The sequence below is a fragment of the Dipteris shenzhenensis genome, chromosome 22, assembly GCF_047967505.1.
Source record: "Dipteris shenzhenensis isolate YYH24624 ecotype China chromosome 22, Dip_SZ_1.0, whole genome shotgun sequence".
NCBI classification, from domain to species: Eukaryota; Viridiplantae; Streptophyta; class Polypodiopsida; order Gleicheniales; family Dipteridaceae; genus Dipteris; species Dipteris shenzhenensis.
In genome coordinates, this window is record NC_141617.1 from 47,298,321 (window position 1) to 47,319,106 (window position 20,786).

The 20,786-nt window shown below is 43.4% G+C and overlaps 1 protein-coding gene across 1 annotated transcript in view; it reads left to right on the plus strand.

Moving 5' to 3' along the window:
• The first annotated feature begins 334 nt into the window (after nucleotides 1–334).
• The window catches only part of PWD (chloroplastidic phosphoglucan, water dikinase (ATGWD3)), a 108,739-nt gene continuing 88,287 nt past the window's right edge, over nucleotides 335–20,786 (plus strand). Inside the window, exons 1-6 of the mRNA XM_087393108.1 lie at nucleotides 335–1,253; nucleotides 1,549–2,173; nucleotides 2,345–2,431; nucleotides 2,613–2,744; nucleotides 13,561–13,686; nucleotides 13,881–14,059. Of these exons, the coding sequence (XP_087249234.1) occupies nucleotides 997–1,253; nucleotides 1,549–2,173; nucleotides 2,345–2,431; nucleotides 2,613–2,744; nucleotides 13,561–13,686; nucleotides 13,881–14,059 (1,406 nt within the window). The 5' untranslated portion in view covers nucleotides 335–996. The remainder of the gene's footprint in view (nucleotides 1,254–1,548; nucleotides 2,174–2,344; nucleotides 2,432–2,612; nucleotides 2,745–13,560; nucleotides 13,687–13,880; nucleotides 14,060–20,786) is intronic.

A 20,786-nucleotide genomic window follows, 5' to 3' on the forward strand; every position in this document is an offset into this window, starting at 1 on the left:
AGGCCAAAAGCTAAGGCCGGTTACAAAGAGTGCGCGCAAAGAAATTAATGTGCTATGGCAAGTTGGGGGCACCTTCGCACTTGCCCAAACCACCCGAGTCCTCACTCGTCAAGCAAAGGTCCCCGAGAGGCTAGTATCCCAGCAAATGAAATTGCTCCTTGGATCACAAGCCGACTAACTCAAACCATCCATGATCCGATGAAAGGTGGGGTGCGTGGCATGCCACGGGGCAGGCAAAGGGACGTTGTGCTCTTTCTTCCCGCCTCCTCGAAAGGAAGCCAATGTCGACATGGAACGTGGCAAGCGTTGCCCCTCTCTCTCTCTCTCTCTCTCTCTCCATCGCCATCGCCGTAGCCATCTTCCAGTCTTTACCACCACCATTCCTCCGTCAGTCGCACAATCCATCTCATTTCGCTCCCAGGAAAAACGAACTCAGAAGCGACGCAATTGAAGGTTTCCCTTCTCGGTTTGCTTGATTTTCGGCCTAAGTATCATTCGATTGGACGATCGTACAGCCCTTCCCGACCAAATTCTCGGAAACTACTTCCTCCGCTCCCCTTTTTTGGGACAATCGAGCATGAGTAAATGAAATTCCAGGCTGCCGTGCATCCAAACTTTGAGGCTCCATCGAGCCATTGCTCGCTTTCTCCTCCCCTCCCAGAAGAGAGCCTCGGAAGCTGTGCGTAGCTCCTTATGAAAGTCCAACAGCTTCCTTTACAGGTTGCGACGAGGAGTACCGAGGACCAGTTGTGATGGATGGCTCTATCGACAAGAACTCTTCTGGCAACGCGTGAATGACAGCAACTCTCATTTTGCCAGTTTCCCTGCAAGCTTTGCCTTCGCAAACACAATTCCGGCTAAAAAAACATAGGCCTCTCGGAAGTTCATCAAAATGATGATTGACCGACAAAAAGTCTACTGCTTTGTCCGCGGAACGCCATTTTAGTCACCGGCTAGCAAGCTATTTTGCACGTCTCGCACGCATTGGGACTAGGCATGGCTGCCGAGATGTCCATCTTGCGTGGTTGCTCCATCGCTCAATCCCTGGCTAGTCAATGCTCTCAATTGCATTTTGTGGGGCAGTCTGCCCATACCAATGTGGCTTGTACATTGGCGGGAGCTCATCACGGAGGTTTTACTAGCAAGGCATGTTCAATGTTAAATATTGAAGATCTTAAGCTCACGGCAAACCCAAGCGGACGAAAACCCAGAAGGAGAAATTATTTAAATTGCAGGCGAAGGAGATGCACCAGGTTTAAATTTTGATAGTCTGGCATTATATAGGCCCATTAAAATTTTCTGCTCGTAGGGAAGGCGAAGTGAGAGTTTTTGTTTTGTTTTGCTTACCACTTTTCCGTAGATAAATGAATGTCCTTGACTTGTAAAAAGGGGAGACGTGCTACGCTGAATGCTCTTTGCCATTCCGATGCACCTATAAAACATCGTTACTTCTCATCACTCCGTCAAACAAACCGAAGTTTCTGGTTTTCAACTGACATATCTTGCTGCCATTATAATTAGTTATGATGTTTGGCTGATGGCATGTAGGCATTGGAGTTTAAACACTCGATGTGAGACAGGGAAAGTCAATCTGAGGCTCAAACTCAAACATCAAGTGCAATTTGGAGAGCACCATGCTTTGATGGGTTCTGCACAGTCGATGGGGTCATGGCAGAATAGGATACCGATGAATTGGACAAAGTCAGGTTGGGTGGCGGACTTGGAGTTGAACAGAGGAGAGCGCATTGAGTTTAAATATCTCATTGTTTTAGGTAATGGTGACATCGTCTGGGAAGACGGTTCGAATAGAGTTCTTGAAATTACAAAAGGTGGCAGCTTCGAGGTTGTTTCTTCTTGGAATAATACTGAGGGCTTCATCATATTAGGAGGAGAGAAGGTTGATAGTGGGTTGATGCAGACATCAGGACATTCAGAAGAAACTGAACAAGTTGCACCCAATGACAGTGTAACAAATGAAAGTGAAATAGACAGAAAAGAGGAAATTGTTGTTTCCACAAGTTTTGTACAGGAATGGCAAGGAAGACAAATTTCATTCATGCGTTCTAATGAACATGCAAGAGAGCAATTGTACAAAAGGGACACAAGTGGCTTGGAAGGACCAGCTTTGCAACTCGTTGAGGGCGATAAGAAAGCAAACAATTGGTGGCGAAAGGTTGGGATCTGTGTTTTGACGATGGATTTTAAAAATTTACTTATATACCTGTTTATTCCTCCAGTCTTTAGCTCAACATGCTTTGGCAACCTTCTTAACTCCTCGTGCCTAGTAGACTAGATATAACTCCATAGGTCTGCTTATTCATGTGCTTCTGTTTGATTTTTGCAGTTGGATGTGGTTCGAGACCTGCTAACAGGTGATTTGGGGAAGATGAACCGACTGGATACTCTGATCAATGTGTCCATCTACCTTAAGGTACAGAGTCTGATGTGTTGTTGATGTACTTTGTGTCCAATAAAGTATCAAGACGAGATCATGAATTACCCTCCATCTTAGAATTTATTACTGAAGATCATGGCATGCTTGTTGCTTTATCTAATACCATGCTTTAACATCTTCTAGTTGTCAACATGTGTCTTCCGTTTTCCCTGAACAGTGGATAAACACAGGGCAAATTCAATGTTTTGAAGATGGAGGACACCACAGGCCCAACAGACATGCTGAAATAGCCCGATTGATTTTTCGTGAACTTGAGAGAATGTCCTCAGACAAGGATTTAACTGCTCAGGTCATTATTTGTTTATGGTGCCTTTTTAATGGTTGAATATACGTCAGCAGCGGCTGAGAAAGGTGACTTCAAATTTGGGCATTGTTAGAGTTGAACATTTGAGTCTTCATGATTGCAGGGTTGTCAATTTCTGTGAAATTATGCTCCCAAAGTTATCTGAACTTGATTTTTCTTTGCAACCTCAATGCTAACTAACTCTATCTGGTACTAAAAGTGGGCCACATTAAATCTAGAAACTGATGCATGTTAGACTGTTGTCCTTGTTTTATCAGAATTGAGTTTCTTCCAAGCTCGAAGGGTGTGGACATTCACATAGAGGCATTTGTCAGTGAGATAGCAGCTTAGTCATGTTAGAGAGGGGGAGACTGATTGCTGAAATGGACAATTTTTTGAGCAATCTTACGTTTTCTCTTTTCTCTCTGTGAAAGAGCTTAACAAGGAGATCTTCAACTAGACCCCATCCTATGGCCTTTTTCTTGCCTTCCACAAGGTGGTGTGTGTAAGGGAGAGGTTCAGCTAGTAGGTGTCTAACATGTGCCAGAGAGCAATAGCTATGGCTCAAACCTTATGCCATTTCAAACTCGTAGCTAAAAGTGAAACGTCATATAATTCAATACTTGTTATATCCCCTACAAAATGAGAGTGATAAAGGGTGGAAAGCTCATTATAATGCTAGACTATAGCTAAAGTTGAAAGAGCTTGAAACTTCTTTCAATAAAATTGAAAGTCTGGATTTCAAGGTCATGCAACAAAGAAAGGTGACAAAGATGTAGCTAGTCCCTGCTATGCATGATGGAGTTTATGGTTTTCAACCTTATGAGTGACTATCATGCGATTGAAACTGCACTATGTTGTGTTTTTAGAGGATGAGTTTGGGGGCATGAGCCTGGACTCATCTAGGTATAGGTATAAACATTTTCTACTGAAAGTGGACCTTTTAATGCACGCGTGTTTGTTTTTGGGAATGTAAGGACCTGAACAAAGTGGAGGTGAATGAGGGGTGCACAAACACCCCCACACACAAACACAAGCTGTGAGAGGATCAGGTAAGAGGAGAGAAAAGCTAACTGTATTCCGAAATATATTGTGAACAATTTTTGGTTTGTATACATGAATCGGGTATGGGGATCCATACCCAATTTTCTGTTTAACACTCCCTTCCACATTTTGCATGTACAATACTTTACATATGCAATGATGTCAAGCTTGTGACACTTAGCTCCTTCCCTCAAAGATTGACTTCAAAAAGTTGGCCTTCCCTTTCAAAGAGCTCATTACCAAGTGGTAAATTTGTGACATTACCTTTTTTGCCACGATATAGCAGTGTGATGCCACCAATACGTGTTGCTGGTGTCAGGTCTTAGTAGCTTTGTTGTGTCCCCATATAGGACGTGTGATTGATCTGGGGACCCGTAGTATCCTACCTTTGCGACCTCCTTGCTGCATCTGGCTACTTTCAACCCGTGGGCGGTTGTATTTGGTTGAAGCTCGATGAAATTTGGACAAGTGAAAGTGCCTCTGGGCCACACTGTAAGGAAAGTTACTTTTAGCATTAGTTTGGATAGTTTAATTTGCTCCAAATAATCACTGCTTTAAGCTATAACAAATGCACTGGTAGTTTAGGTTGTACATATTCTAGCTTGTCAACAGGTCCATGGCATTTTCTTGATGATCACTCCTTGTCCTTATCCTGATCGGAAGAGGCAACATCCCTCATAAGAAAGGGCAATTATTGGACATTACAAAAGTAGCAACCTCAAAACGAGGCAGCCGAAATTACATCAGCTGAAAATCTCAGTGTATGCTAGATATACGTCATGATCTATGCAGCGCCTCTGCAAGCAATCAAAGAAGGATTGCTGCAGAGAACGCCTGAAAAAGCCAAACAAGGAAAATATAGGATCACCAAAGACTTTACAGTTCCTGTTTGTCTGTCTGTCTGTCTCTTTCACACACACACACACACACACACACATCTCTCTCTCTCTCTCTCTCTCTCTCCCTCTCTACTCATTCGCCTCTGCTCATTCGTCGTAGCCTCTGCTCTGGTCGCCCATTGTCACTCAGCCCACCCGTCCATCACCGCTCAGCCATCACCCGCCTAGTCGTCTAGCCTCTCCGCTCAACCCTCACCCACACCGCTCAGCCATCTACCCTCTCTGCCTACCTACTTCTTAACTCTTGTCTAACCTCTCCGCCTGCTTAACTCTCAGTTAGCAGCTGAACTGGGCTGAGACCCTTGGCCCTGTTCAGGGGTTAGTTAGCTTGGGGTCCTGCACATACATACTATAAAGGAGGTTTAAATTGGCCTATCATTGGTCATAATGAGCAGATCTTTTACTTATAGGAAGAGGTTCGTGACTTAAAGACGCAATTGGCAGCTGTGACAGCTAAACTTCAGTTTTTTGAAGGGCCTGGCAAGCAGGCAATCATAGACGAAGTTATGAAGGCATGTAAGGCTTCCCTACCCGCTCCTCAACTAGTCTCCACAGTTAAAGACTTCATTCACTCTGAAGTACAAACAGTCAAGAAGGAGGTAAGTGTGGAAGTTGAGACAAAGGCAAGTAAAATTGACATTCAAGAAGATATTAAGGAGCATGAAGCCAGATGTGAAAACTTATTGAAGATTCGGATAGGAGGACTTCCAGAAAACTGGTACAAGGATGAGGACTTTTTTAGTGAAACTTTAACACCAGTCAAAGCAGCCATGCCTAACATTGAATGGAAGGAGGATGATGAACATGATGATGATGAGGTAGCAACTAATATCAAGCACTCCAAAGGACGTGCTATCATCACTTTCAAGTCACGTAAACTACGAACCAAGGTTCTTTGCCAATCACATAAGCTGAAAGGGATGAAGGTATGGATAGCTGAGGAGCTCACACGAGCTCAACTGAAGAACAAAGCGGCTGAATTAGCCAAATTTGAGCTGCAAAAAAGGATGGAAAATGGGCAGTATACCGTGAAGGCATGGCAATTATCAAAGAATTAAAATCAAAACCAAAAGACTCTCTGTCTTAAACTGATGTATGGCCGATTATATATTTTATGCTTTATTAGATGTATCTAGTATGTCCCCCCATACATTGATAAATGTATATATGTACATAATTTTGCAAATTTTGCCTCGTTGTTAGCATTCACTAAAATTACATTTGAGGACATGGATGATAATCGGTATGATTATCTAGCTCCAAAGCAATTTAAGCATATGTGTTGTAGTTATCCTTAGACTCTAGGACTTAAAAAACTCACCCTAATTAAGAAGTATGGCCATTTTATCTAAAACCCGATAATACAGCTTGAAATTTCGGCGTTAGGTTGACCTTAAAACTTAAGGTAGAACTCAAAGTAATAGGTACAAGTTCCAATCAATAATAATTCCAAGTTTTTTTCAGCATATGTTATCATGCTTTTGAGTATGTCCCCCCATACATTGAAAAATGAGAAATTCCCATTAATTAGTTGTTGGGATGAGAAGAGGGGTGAAAATGAAGAGGGGAAGGGCATGATTAAACTAAGGGAGAAAGGGGGGAGGGAGGAGTTTCAATTAAGAGGGAACATTAAAGAAGAAGACACGTGCTAAAGGGGGAGTGGGATTGGGGACTGTAACCGGCCTTCAGTTTCCTAAAGGGCAGTAGACCATAACTTGCATTGCATATTTATTATTCACAGCCACATTGCATCATTTCCAACCACTTAACTTTAAACAAATTGAGAAATAACTAGACGAAGGCTAGAGTGCCCCTGCTCAATGAAACCAAGTACAAGACACCACACTAGCCCCAAACTATTGGCCCCCCTTCTGGTATTTATTTATTTCTTTAAGAATGAGATTTGTACAAATAGCAAGGACTCACCCTTGTGCTCTACCCCACGAGCAATTCCACTGTCCAAGCCAAAAACCTGCATTCCATCCTAGTGCACACACTAGTACCCAAGTGCCAAGGCAAGGCTAAGGCATTCACCATTGTCCATGACCAACTATAAAGGAGTCCAAGCATTCCACAAAGCATCCAATATACTCAACCAGGATTGGCAATCCCGCAACCCACTGACTAGCCTCTCAGGGTGACCGAACTTCAACACAGATCTCAAACTGAACAAATACCCACAATACAAAAAGAACATCCACACCCTGCTCCTTTGATTACACCCTTTGTGACTGGGTGCCCAATCACTGCCTGAATGGCCAGGAGGGGCTTCCAACAACAAAGGAGCAAAAACAAGCTTCCAAAATGACTTCAATCCAGCTTCAAAACACCTCCAAAGGCTGCAAATCCCAGCAAGTAAGAGGAGCAACAGGAATGGGCAGCTAGGGGAGAGAGAGAGAGGAAGAGAGAGAATGTTTTGGAACGAGAGAGAGAACAAGACCACGGTCAGGAGAGGGAGAATGTACAACTAGCAAAGAGCATTGGGGGAGTCTAAATGGGCCATACAAACAGCCAAAACAGCCTTGGGCTGTGTGAAAACAGTCTGTACAGCAATAACCACACCTTGGGATGCATGCCAACTGATCCGTACAGCCAAGAATCAATCTCGGGTGGCATGCAGCAATTTAACGTCCGTACAGCTTGCCTTGGGAGTCGTGAAACAGCCCGTACAATCTGTAATTAATGCTTCCGTACAGCTGTACGGAAGCCTTGGAGGGAGGGAGGGAGAGAGAGAGAGAGAGAGGACCTCGGGATGCATGAGATTTCTGTACGATCTTCAAATGCGTGCCCATGCTCAAGGGGGAAGGGGGGGGGGGGGGGGGGGGAGAAATAAGCTATGTTGAAAAACCCATCAAAACCAAGGTGGAAGCAGAGAAAGGGGGGTAGGTGTGCATGAGGGGCTGCCACGTGCCTCATTAATGCTCTAACCCACACAAACCAATGGAACATTGGTTTGCCTCTCACATTAAAGTCCTAACCCCTACTAACCAATGAAACATTGGTTTCCTTGAGCCTAACTTTAAGACCCCTGTAAACCTTGCCTTGCCCCTAGCAAGTAGGCATAGTGTGTGCACCTAGGGACTTTTGGGAAGTGTCGCTTTCCCCTGGGCTAGCCCCCTAAGCCAAAGTTAGTCACGGTTCATGCATTCACATTCCTGTGATAGGGACCATTTGAAGGGGGCTTTAAAGTAGAAGGCACTACTAAAGGGGGAAGGGGAAGAGGGAGCATTTATAATATTTTAGCTAGCACTAGATATGTGAGAGAATGGAGAGTGAGAGAGAGCAAGAGAGTGAGAGCTAGAGAGCTGAAAGCTGAAAGCTGAGTTGCAATAGAAGAGTGTGAAGAGTACAACACAATGAGTGAGAGATAAGTTTTTGTCCTAGTGACAAAACCTTAGTAGTCACTAACCATAGTCAGTGAACTAACTGCGGTTAGGGGGAAAAACCTCTTAAAGAGGGAAAAGTGCCCCTAACTAGCTAATTAAATTACATTGGTCACTGCTGAATTATATCTATAATTCTAACACCCCCCTGCAGTGCCAATGTCATGTACAAGGCTGATCAATCACCAAACGGATATAAGTTCAGGGCACTGCGAAATGCCTCAAACTTTTCACGTGGTAGTGCTTTGGTGAAAATATCTGCAACGTTGTCATGTGTGGACACAAAGATCATAACTGATCTCTCCTGCATGCAACTTCTCTCTGACGTAGTGATAGTGAACCTCAATGTGCTTCGTGCGAGCATGAAACACTGCATTCTTTGCCACTGCAATGGCACTGTGACTATCAGTGAGAATTGGAGAAGGACCCTCCAAAGACATATGAAGAACAGCAAATAGACGTCGCAGCCAGACACATTCAACTATTGCTGTGAAAGCTGCCTGGTACTCAGCTTCACATGATGAGGTAGCCACTGTAGATTGTTTCTTGCTCAGCCAGGAAATGCAAGATTTACCCAAAAAGAAACAATTGCCACTAGTGGACTGCCTAGTATCATAATCACCAGCCTAATCTGAATCACTGTAGGCATGCATTTGCAAGTCACCCCCCTTGGGAAATAGCAAGCCAAAAGACTTCGTGCCTTGCAAATAACGGAAGATGCGCTTAACTGCCTGCCAATGCATAGTTTTTGGGCTGTGCATGTACTTGCTCACCTGAGATACTGCAAACTGAATATCAGGTCTAGTGTTGCAGAGATATATGAGGCATCCAACAGCCTGACTGTAAAGTGTGGCATCAACTAATTCTCCTGCATCATGCATTGTGAGTTTCAGCCCCGGCTCCATGGGAGTGGCTATGGGCTTACAATCATGCATGTTAAATCTGTCCAAGAGTTTCTGAACATACTTGGACTGAGACATAACAGTGCCATGTCTCTCGTGAGAGAATTGGATCCCCAAATAAAAGTGAAGCAGCCCCAAATCTGACATGTCAAAGTTGGTCTGCAAATCAGATTTGAAATCTGCAATTTTGTCTTCATTGGACCCTGTGAGCAGTAAGTCATCGACATAAAGAAGGATGACTAAAATTTCCCCCCCATCCATCTTGATGTAGAGGGTGCTCTCAGTAGGACTATTGTGCAGCCCCTTGCTGGTCAAAAAGGCATGGATCTTGGCATACCATGCACGAGGGGCTTGTTTCAGCCCATATAAAGCTTTGTTGAGCTTGCATACTTGAAGTGCATTTGCTGTAATTTCAAAGCCCGGAGGTTGTTTGACATACACCTCTTCCAGCAAGTCTCCATTTAAGAAGGCTGTTTTTATGTCCAACTGATGAACATTCCACTCAAAATGTGCAGCTATTGCAATAACTGATTGGATGGTGGTCCTCCGGGATGTAGGAGCGAATGTCTCCCCATAATCTATGTCCTTTTTCTGAGCATAGCCTTTAGCAACCAGCCTTGCCTTATATCTGTCAATGGAGCCATCTGGCTTCCGTTTGACCTTGAAAACCCATCGTGTGCCAATGGCATGTTTACTTGGTGGCAAGTCTACAACATCTTAAGTCTGATTTTTTGCAATGGACTGCAACTCATCGTGCATGGCATTCATCCAATGCACATTGTCCTTTGCCTCTTCGAATGTGGCAGGCTCCTCCTCATCAAGAAGAGTACCTACATATGCTGATTCCACTGAATTAGCACCTTCCATGTGCCTTGCTACACTGCGAGTCTTGCCAGGTAACGGAGCATCAATTTTACTCTCCCTGAGAGTCTGTAACAGCCAATTTGGGACTGTTTTTGCTGCATGTATATCTGCAATTTCTTGCTGCACGACCTGTTCCACTGCCTGTGGAGGGGGCAAGACATCCTGTGGCGGAACTAAAGCATCTGGAGGTGGCTGTAAATTCTGATTTGCAACAGAAAAATCAGCAGGGGAACCCAAGGCAATGGGTAGCAACCCCTCAAAGACATCCTCTGGAGAAGAAGGCATTTGAAATTCAGCCTGAGTGTGAGCTGAATTTTCAGCAAATATCACATCTCTACTTACTATGATCTTGCGTGTAGCAGGATTGTAGAGACGGTACCCCTTGCTTTCTGCACTGTACCCAACAAATATGCACTTAATGGCTTTATCTGACAACTTGTGCCTAAATTCAACTGGCACATGAGCATAAGCAAGGCATCCAAAGACTCGGAAGTGATCCACTGAAGGCTTTCTATCATTCCAGACCTCATAAGGAGTTTTTGTTTTTAAAGCCTTAGTGGGATCCCGATTCAAAATGTAATTGGCACACATCAAACCCTCAAGCCAGAATTTGTGAGGCATGTGTTTGCTTTTCAGCATACATCTATCCATCTCCATGAGAGTTCTATTTTTCCTCTCAGCTTTGCCATTTTGCTGAGGGGTCAGCCTGACTGTGAGCTGATGCATAATACCTTTGCCTTTCAGAAAAGCATCAAATTCTGCAGACAAGTATTCCCCACCTCTATCTATGCGCAATATCTGTATCTTGAGTCTGATTTCATTTTCAACCATGGCTGAAAAGTGTTTAAACACCATGAACACTTTTGATTTGCGTTTCAGCCCAAAAACCCAAGTGAAATTGGAGTAATCATCAATAAATGTAACGAAGTAGAGATGACCACCCAACGATGGAGTCCTCATGGGACCACAGACATCACTGTGTATAAGCTGTAATTTGCGGACAGCTTTAACTGAACCATCCTTCTTGAAGGGAAATCTATGCATCTTGCCTAAAATGCACCGTTTCACAGGCATGTGGAGGAGGTATCTCAAGAGGTGGCAATGCATCAACCATGGAATACTTCTGAAGTGTCATCAAGCTGTTGTAATGCATGTGGCCAGATCGGGCATGCCATAATTCTGCATTCTGCATGGCAGCTGTAGGGGTAGAAATTGCAAGAGCATGGGCTGCTCTTTTCTCAAAAAGATCAAGCTGAAAAAGCCCACGCAGCAGAGTACCAGATAACCTTAAGGCATAGTCATCTTCCCTGTCTCGGACAGCACATTTGTCATCCTCAAAGATGACTTGAAATCCAGCTCTGTTAAGAGTGGACACTGAAAGAAGATTTTTGGTTATACTTGGCACATATAAGACATCTGAAAGTCTGAAAATTGAGCCATCAATGGCAGTGAGCTCAACATCTCCTGTGCCACGTACTGAATATGATGAGTTGTTGGCACAGGTGACTTTGTTACCAACGGGAGGTGGATGCAAGGAAGTAAAAAGACACTTCTTAGAAGTGATGTGCTTGGATGCACCGCTGTCAAAATACCAAGTGTTCAATGTTTCATTGACACTGAAAGCAGATGCATCCGTAGAAGTGTCATAACTGCAAGTCAAAAATGCATATGTATCATCACTGCAAGTGGCTGTACTATTCCGAGCATCTAGAATAGCCAGCCTAGAATGTGAAATGCAAGATAAAAAGGCATAATCCTGTCCAACAAAGTTGGTTGCAGCATCCCCACTGTCAGATGCATGAGGAGCTGAATCTGAAACAGCCATACCGGAGCTGTTTTTCTTCTCTTTTGCAAGCCTTTTCCTGCATTCTGCAATGTGATGACCTGGCTTTTTGCAGTAGTGACAAAACCCTTCTTCTTGGGCTTACTTGCATCATTTTTAGCCTTTTATGAAGGCTGTCTTGACCCACTGGAAGGCTGATTTACTGATGTCTTTGCCTATCCCTTTGTTTTTGATTTAAACTTTGAGAGCATGGCTTGTTCACGTGCACGTGAAGCCAAGTTTTTCCTGGTCTGCTCTTCCTGAAGCAGAAGTCCTATCAACTCATGAAAAGTGAGAGGATTTGCACCCCCCCTTCAATAATAAGTTCAGCGAGGTATGAAAGCTGAGATAAGACTCAGGAAGAGAATTCAGAGTGGTTGTAATCATCTCTGAATCAGGAATAATTTCATTTATGTTTAACAATTGCTCTGTGAGATCCTGTAGCTTTGTGAGGTGGACTGACATGGAGTCACCCTCTTCCATATGTGTATTACTTAACTCTCTTTTCAAGAAGGATACCCTTGCATCATTTCGGGCTGCATACATGCTTTCTAAAATATCCCACTCTTCCTTGGAGGTCTTACGCGACCGGATATGCGGAATGATAAATCTTTTCACTGAAAGAGAGATACATGACAAAGCTAAGGCATCTTGTGAATCCCATCTCTTCTGATCTGGAGTAGTGGCTATAGCTGCACCAACAACTTGTTCTGCAAACTGAGCCAAACAATGGTTGTCTGGAAAATGTGCCTGCCAAAGATCACCTGCGAGTTTCTCTTGTATGAAATCAATGGACTACCTGCTGTACGGAAGCACAACCAGTACGGAAGTACTGTACGGAGGTATGGATGACAGTAGGCATCACGTACGTGCTGGTACGGACGATGATAGCGAGCTATACGGCTAGTGGCGGCGAGCTGTACAGCTGGTACAGAACTGTACGGTGAACCGTATAGTCTGACGGCGAGCTGTACGGACGACCACGGCGAGCTGTACAGACGCGACGTACGACGCAGATCTGTAACGCAAGTACGGTACGGTACGGATTTCGTACAGTCGTACGGACTGTACGAACGAGGTGCAGCAGTGAAGCGTGGGTTGTAGTTGGAGCTCAACGGGGAAGAAGTAGGGAGCTGGATCTAATACTCTGATACCAAATGTGAGAGAATGGAGAGTGAGAGCTAGAGAGCTGAAAGCTGAAAGTTGAGTTGCAATAGAAGAGTGTGAAGAGTACAACACAATGAGTGAGAGATAAGGTTTTGTCCTAGTGACAAAACCTTAGTAGTCACTAACCATAGTTAGTGAACTAACTGCGGTTAGGGGGAAAAACCTCTTAAAGAGGGAAAAGTGCCCCTAACTAGCTTATTAAATTACATTGGTCACTGCTGAATTATATCTATAATTCTAACAAGATATGCTTTTCCACTTTGTAGCTTAGTGGTAGGGCTCACATGTGGGAAAGACAACATTGTGGGTTCCAATCCTACCCTCTTAAAGAATGTGCACTCTTCTTAGACATAGCTTAAAATAAATTAATTAACCCAAATAAATCAATTAATCCATGGACAAACATAGGCTAATTAACCTCTATGGTCCAAAACAAATAGGAATATAATAAAGTTGAGCGAGTATGTCCCCCCATACATTGTTAAATAGAGATGCGTTTGCACTCTATGGGAGCTGCCATGTGCCCTCCCGAAACTGATGTATTAGTTGGTTCTGTGCTGTCCCATAGACCTCTTGGTTTTCTGTGGACGTTAAAGACTTTCTTTCTTTCTCTCTCTCTTTCTTTGTGTGTGTGTGTGTGTGTGTCTGTTTCTCTCTTTCTCTCTCTCACACACACACACATGCAGGTGCTCAAATGCACACACATGCTCAGAAAAGAGTCTTTTTATGTACTTTGTGCAGGAACTGGTTGTGATACGTAAGATTCATCCATGCTTACCTTCATTCAAAGCCGAATTTACTGCTTCTGTGCCATTGACACGGATAAGAGACATTGCCCATCGAAATGATATTCCTCATGATCTGAAGGTTGGTACTTATAAGTCTGTGTTCACTTAATGAAAACTGTCTCGTTCCATGATTAATTTTACGTCTCCCATCCTCCCTCCCAACGTGCATATGCTTTAATTTTAACTGTTGGATGTTGAGTTTGAAAGAAAGATTGTGCAAGAATGGAATGACAGTTCAAACGACTAAAACTCTTTTTCTTGCTTTATTGTCAGCAAGAAATCAAGCATACCATACAAAATAAGCTTCATCGAAATGCAGGACCTGAAGATCTTGTTGCCACCGAGCTGCTGCTAGCAAGAGTTACAAAAAATCCTGGGGAATATAGTACAGCATTTGTTGAACAGCTTAAGATTTTTTTCAATGAGCTGAAAGATTTTTTCAATGCTGGCAGGTATGAAAATAAGAAATGACTTACTTTTTCTGAGACTTTTGTCGTTTAGACAAGTATTCTTGATCTCTTTCTATACTTGACTTGGTCTTGTTTAATGAGCTCTCCTGTAATGGCTGAGCCTTTCAATTTTGCCTCTGTTCAGCAATCAAACAGAGAATGTCAGTCTGTGCATGATGAATGTATTAATACCAAATTGGAAGTTTCTTTATGTATGCAAATCACATCTGCTTTTGGTGTCTGAGGGTTCGAGTTTGGATGTTATAGAAAGTAGTCCATAATATGCTCATTATGGTTTGAAGCCTTGTGTGTGGGCTTTGATGAAGTTTAGTCTGCATGTTTTTGCGAATTCTGTAATGCTAAGTCTGTTAGTATGGATGGGTCACAGCACAACTTATGAGCGCCCATATGAGGAGGATGAAGGGGCACGAGTGGATGGGTCACTGCCACCACCTTTGAGCGCCCATATGAGGACGCTAAGGGGGCAGGACACCTGCTTTAGGAAGGGGTATAGGGGCCACATAAACTGATCTAGATGAGAGGAAGATTGCCGTGTGGGCTGTAAACAGGCTGCCATGTGGGCATCATGATATGCCCAACATGAAGGTTGCAAACTTGGTTCAGCTTGGACGGCTGGGTAGGCTTGAAGGAGGCAGCCCCAGTGGCAGGAAAAGGGCAGCTTTGGATCGATTGGAGCCCAGCAAGTGGCAAATAGAGGGCTGGATGGGGATATTCATAGGCCCTGAAGGAGGAGGGAGAGAGAGAGGGTAGGCTAGGGAGAGAGAGTGATACTCAAAAGGAGACATGATGAAACGGAAATGAAATGACTAGAGCAATGAACAAAAATGAGAGTACTCACATGTAGACCAAAGAGTTTGTAGCTTGATACTGGATTGATTCGACACTAGACAAGTACAGCTCTTATATAAGAGCACACACACACATATGAACACCTATGCATATGGGATAACTCCCAATATGACACGTGGCATCCATAGGACACACTAGACTAGAACTCACACTAGAACACACTAGAACACACATTTTTGACTCACTTTGGCTTCATATTCCAACACCCCCCCATGAATTTACGTAAGGTGAGAGACTACTGGAATGAAACCAAGAACAGAAAATCACTTTACGGTCATCAAAACTGTGCATGCCGCTCTAGAACTAGACATGGCTCCCACACAATCTCAGAGGCAAGTGAGCATGGCTTAGAGGCTAGCGAGCATAACATAAATGCTCATCTAGCATGGCTCAGAGGCTCATCATGCATGGATGCATGATCAACTCAGAGGTCTAGGAGACCAATGACCAACATCCTGGAACTCATATGCCAGGGCTGATAACTAGACCCTATCAATGCCAATACATGGCTCCCACAGTACATTCCCCTCTTGACTCCAGGGACTAACTAGAAACATGGAGTCACACACCATAAAAGAAATACATCATTTTAGGAGGACAATCCAAGGCAGAGGACCTTTCTTAACTCTTCAAACATTCTTTTTAGAGGGACTACTCAAGGCAGAGAACCTTTAACTCAAACATATATAAAAAAATATAAAAGATTTCATTCATTTTATGCATAGCAAGGGTAGAGAACCCATGAGCTTGAAGTAGCTACCGCACAAGAGTGTACGTACGAAATTTTTTTTTCTCTCGAGATGGTGTGGGACAGGGTCGTTTATGCTTGGGCAGTGCCAAGATGTCAAAAAACATCAAAATCGGACCTCAAAAGGTCAAAAAACAGCCGTTGGACTGCTCTAAAATAAGTTTTTGGCAACCAACTGACGAGGAATGTCCACCAATGTTGAGGTAGAACCACGAATTGATGCGGGAGTGAGTTGAACTCACAAACGAGGACCAGGAGCAATCACTAGGACACCGGAGTATTTGATGGCGAGGAACCATGGTGAGGCTAAGGGAAGGGAGGCTCTACCTTAGAGGAGAGGGGAGCTTCCATTTGCGGGCTTCTCTCATCTTCTAGATAGAGCAAGAAGAAAGGAAAGGTAGAAAGGGAGGCTCTGATACCACATGAAGGAACATGGTGGAAAGAGGGAGAGAGAGAGAGGGTAGGCTAGGGAGAGAGAAAGTGATACTCAAAAGGAGACATAATGAAATGGAAATGAAATGACTAGAGCAATGAACAAAAATGAGTGTACTCACATGTAGACCAAAGAGTTTGTAGCTTGATAGTTGATTGATTTGACACTAGACAAGTATAGCTCTTATATAAAAGCACAGACACACATATGAACACCTATGCATATGGGATAACTTCCAATATGACACGTGGCATCCATAGGACACACTAGACTAGAACTCACCTAGAATACACTAGAACACGCATTTTTGACTCACTTTGGCTTCATATTCCAACAGGCCCCACACCAAGTTGGCTTGCGTGTAGGGCAAGGGACCTGGAATAGTCTCTCACTAACCGTGCCCGTCTTAACTACTAGGTGCAGAAGCATGGAATGCTGACTATATGTATGTATATGTGCATGGAGAGAGAGAGAGAGAGAGAGAGAGAGAGAGAGAATATATTACAAGCTCGTTATATATTGAGTACTTGTTGGGATAGCTTATGTGCTAGACCCAGTACCAGGGATGTTTCAAATCTTGGTGAAAGTTTAAAATTTTTTGCATAAAATTTTCAAAGCCTAGCGAATCTTTCAAACATTTAATTTTATTAGGGCATACAAACTTTCGACGCCAATATAAAAGTTAGCTTCTTAACGAAACTAACTTCAAAAAATCATCTATGCCCTGGCCAGTACCTTAATGCGGTGTTCCAAAATCTCTTCCAAGTAGCATTTTCTATTTCCCCTATGGGCCAGATTTTCCTCTCTGGGGATCCGGGGTCTTGCTCATCTACCCCTCTCTACCTCGAGATCATGTGAACTTGTTCTGATTTTGCAGATTAGATGCCTTTTAAATGTTCATATGTCTTTCCCGAGGTATTTCTGCATTTCATAGCTGTCCATTGTGTTAATTTCCTGTTTATGAAACTGCATTTTTCACGGGTTTTGCCAGAGTTTCTGTAGCATTGTCTGCGTCACAATCTCCCTTATTTCACACGCACCTTCTGGTATATCAGCGGCTGTATGATTCCATCCACTCCATCTCCTCTCTGTGCCAGCCCATGGTCTGTGTAGCTTCTATCGTCTTGTGTGGTATGCTATTGGCGTCTATCTTCTCAACTTTGTTGAGGTAAGCCATGAATTGACATAATGCTTCCCCCTCTAGAGGTAACATACCTGTTTTGGCCAGCAGGATGGGGTAGGGTGTCTTGCCTTGACCCCTAACTCCCATATCAAGAAGTGTTTATGTATAGTCTCTATCCTTTCCCAGTATATCCTAGACAGCCTGGGTGCCCAAGTGGGGCATCCATAAAGGATGACTATCTGCACAAGCATGGTGTACAGAAACTTTCTCATTTCCCAATTCTACAGATGCGCCTTCCTGCATTTATTTTGGAAGCTGTATAGAGCTGTCAAACCCCCTAGAATTCTCCTTTCTATGCATGCATTCCATTTGCAGTTGTTCGTGAAATCCAGCCTTAAATATTTTTATAGTTGACTATATCTAGGGGCTACCCTCCAAATGTGATAACCACTTGTTTGTTGCGTGTCGAGATGACCATTACTTTTGTCTTGTCTATATTGACTTGCATCCCTGAGTGTTGAACTGCTTCCTTGCTGTGTATTCTCATCCACTCTTCAACTCATCGATAAAAGGACCAAAGAGTGTTGGTGAGAGGGCACTGTGTCAAAGGCTTTCTTGAAATCTATTGAACAATAGTGGACAACCTCTTTCTTTCCTTTAACTCCTTCAATTGCAGCCCTTATGGCAACCAAATGATCAACCGTTGAGTGCTTGGGCCGAAACCTTACCTAGGGTGACCCCCTTATTGCTTGTTCCTCTGCCCATTTGTTGACTTTCTGCTCAAGAATAATGCCATATAACTTTGCCATTAGACTACTTACCATGATTGTCGGATAGTTCTTTGCCATCTTGCTATCTCCCTCTTATGGATCAGTACAATCCTGCTTATCTTCCAATCTAATGGAAATCCTTCCTCTAGAGCCATATTCATAAGCCTGGTAAGTAGTTTCTTGTTTTCTCACCTCCCCATGTGCTACTAGCCCTTGTGTGTTTGGAGATCCCATTAGCTAGCTTTTTCAGGCCATTGTCCATGTCTTCCTTTGTTATGATTTCATTTGTTGCTTTGATATATAGTTGTGGTTGATCTTTTCTTCCCCATCCCTTTCATAGAGGCTTTTGACAGATTGTATCATGTCATCCCATTGTGCATTCCTTTCTTGGGGTTTGTTGCCGTGTAGTTTTTGGAAAAAAACTTTCTGGGATTTTGTTTCAGCTCCTCAAGCTCTCAAGCTGCTTGCTTTTGAGGTATATCCTTTTTTTGTGCCTTACTACCTATTTTATATTCAAGCTTTGTCCTCCTCCTTTGTTGGATTTGTTGTTCTACAAGCTCTAATTGCATCCTTGCAATTCTAGTCGCACCAATGATTACATAGCATCCTTGCACTTCTCCCTTTGCTTTCAGTGAAACATTTTTGGGCTGTTGACAGCAACATATTTGTTATGTGTTTACTGATTTCTTGACTTGTTGAAGGCATTTGCCCTTGTGCCATTGTCTCCTCTACCTCCATTTCCTAAATATGCACTTTTTTGTAGTCCATTCTTAGCATGGGATTTGCAATCATGTTCTGTTAAGGGTGGGGTCACTAAATTGGCACCCATACCCAAGGTTGATGTATGTGACCGAAAAGAGTAGTACATCGTCCTGTCGCTGTGAGAGAAAACCAAAAGAATAACACCAAGGAGGAGCCCCTGATGATCTACCAATCGGTCAGCTGTCAAATACGAATGGTGGGACTTATGTATATTGTCTGTGGCACCAACTCCATAGACGACTAAGGAGAGACAAGAGGAGCTTGTCTATCAGTGGCTCTGGATCTGGTGAGGGCTGGCGCCGAGGAAGAAAGTGCGTGAAAGATCGCTACTAGCGCTCGTCGTCTGTGGAGGTCCAACCCTCCTCCTTTGTGGTCTTCATGATGTAGCCCATTGTCAGACAAGTATGTTTGCAATCCTGTTGTGAGTATGCACTCGGCGGGGTTGGGTCTGTCAAGTCATGCACTCTAGCTCTTTGCTACGTCAGGTCCCTTGCTATCCTTGCTCAGGCCTCTTGAGAAAAAATCCATGATCGTGCTTTGGCTAGGCTGATTGTGTTTCTCGTGTGTCCTCCTCTATGGTCATATGAGCTAATCTCTTTGTCTCTAGACTTCAAGAAGTAGCCACATGTTGTTGATCAGGATGTGCCAAGAACTCTCTAACTAGTCCAAAATTGCTACTGAAAAGACAATGATGCCATTCACGAATCTTGTAGTATTGGGCATTTGAATGCAAAGGGACCTTGTCTTGGTCTCTTGGATATGACATAAAGTACAGATCGATCTATCATGTGGGATGCTATGTAGGCTAGGGCAAGCAATGGAAGCTCAAAAATGAAGAGAAGAAGACAAAAAATGAGTTGCTGTAATAAATTGCTGAAACAACTGAGCGGAGGCTCAAGAGGGAGCCAACATAACAAAATCCTAGGGCTAAGTGCCCTTATTGTACTTTGTTTCCTAACTGTCCTAAGTGGTACATGTACTAACTGTACCAAGTGACCTAACTGACTGTAACTAGGCCTACAAGGCACAAGCCCGTAGAATGGCCTACAAACACCCCTCCATGGTATGGGCTGAAGTATCCTGGACACAGCTGAGGATACCTGAATATCTAATGTCATCGTTGCACATGTTCATCATGTAGGGATATAGCAACCTATGACTATACAAAGTACAACAGATCAAGTCACAAAAGGTACTAAGTTTAAAGCTTGCCGAAAAGCTTCAAACTTAGGTTGAGAAAGAGCCTTTGTAAAAAGATGTGCCAAGTTGTCTTGAGTGGGAACATAAGACAACTGAATATCACTTGCTTATAATCTCTCTCTACATAGTGATAGTGAACCTCAACATGCTTTGTATGAGCATGGAAAACTGGATTCCGTGCAACAGCCAAAGCACTTTGACTATGAGTGAAGATGACACACTCATAAAGATGTGCAAGTAACTTTCAGAGCCAAACACACTCCATTGTAGTTGTAAAAGCTGCTCTATACTCAGCCTCACAGCTAGAAGTAGCAATTGTAGTCTGCTTCTCGCTGAACCAAGAGCTGCATGAAGTACCAAGCATGAAACATTTGCCACTATGTGACACATGGGTGTCCGAACAGCTAGCCCAATCACTATCATTGAATCCATGCACAATAAGTGAAGAATCAGCCTTATAAAGGAGGCCCAAATGTTGAGTGTCTTTGAGATGCCTGAGTGTCTTTGAGATACCTGAAGACACGCTTCACGGCCTGCCAATGTTGCGTAGTGGGGTTGTGCATATATCTGCTTAACTGTGAGACATGATACTAAAGATCGGGTCTCGTATGGCATAAGTAAATCAAACAACTAACTGCCTGCTGATAGAGAGTGACATCACATGCACCACTGCCATCCTCAGAAAAGAAGTGAAAACCAGGCTCTAATGGTGTGGATATTGGCTTGCAATCCTCAATCTGAAAATGTGTCAAAAGCTGTCCAATATACTTAGATTGTGACATCGAAATGCCCCCCTCACTGCTAGTAAATTGAATGGCAAGATA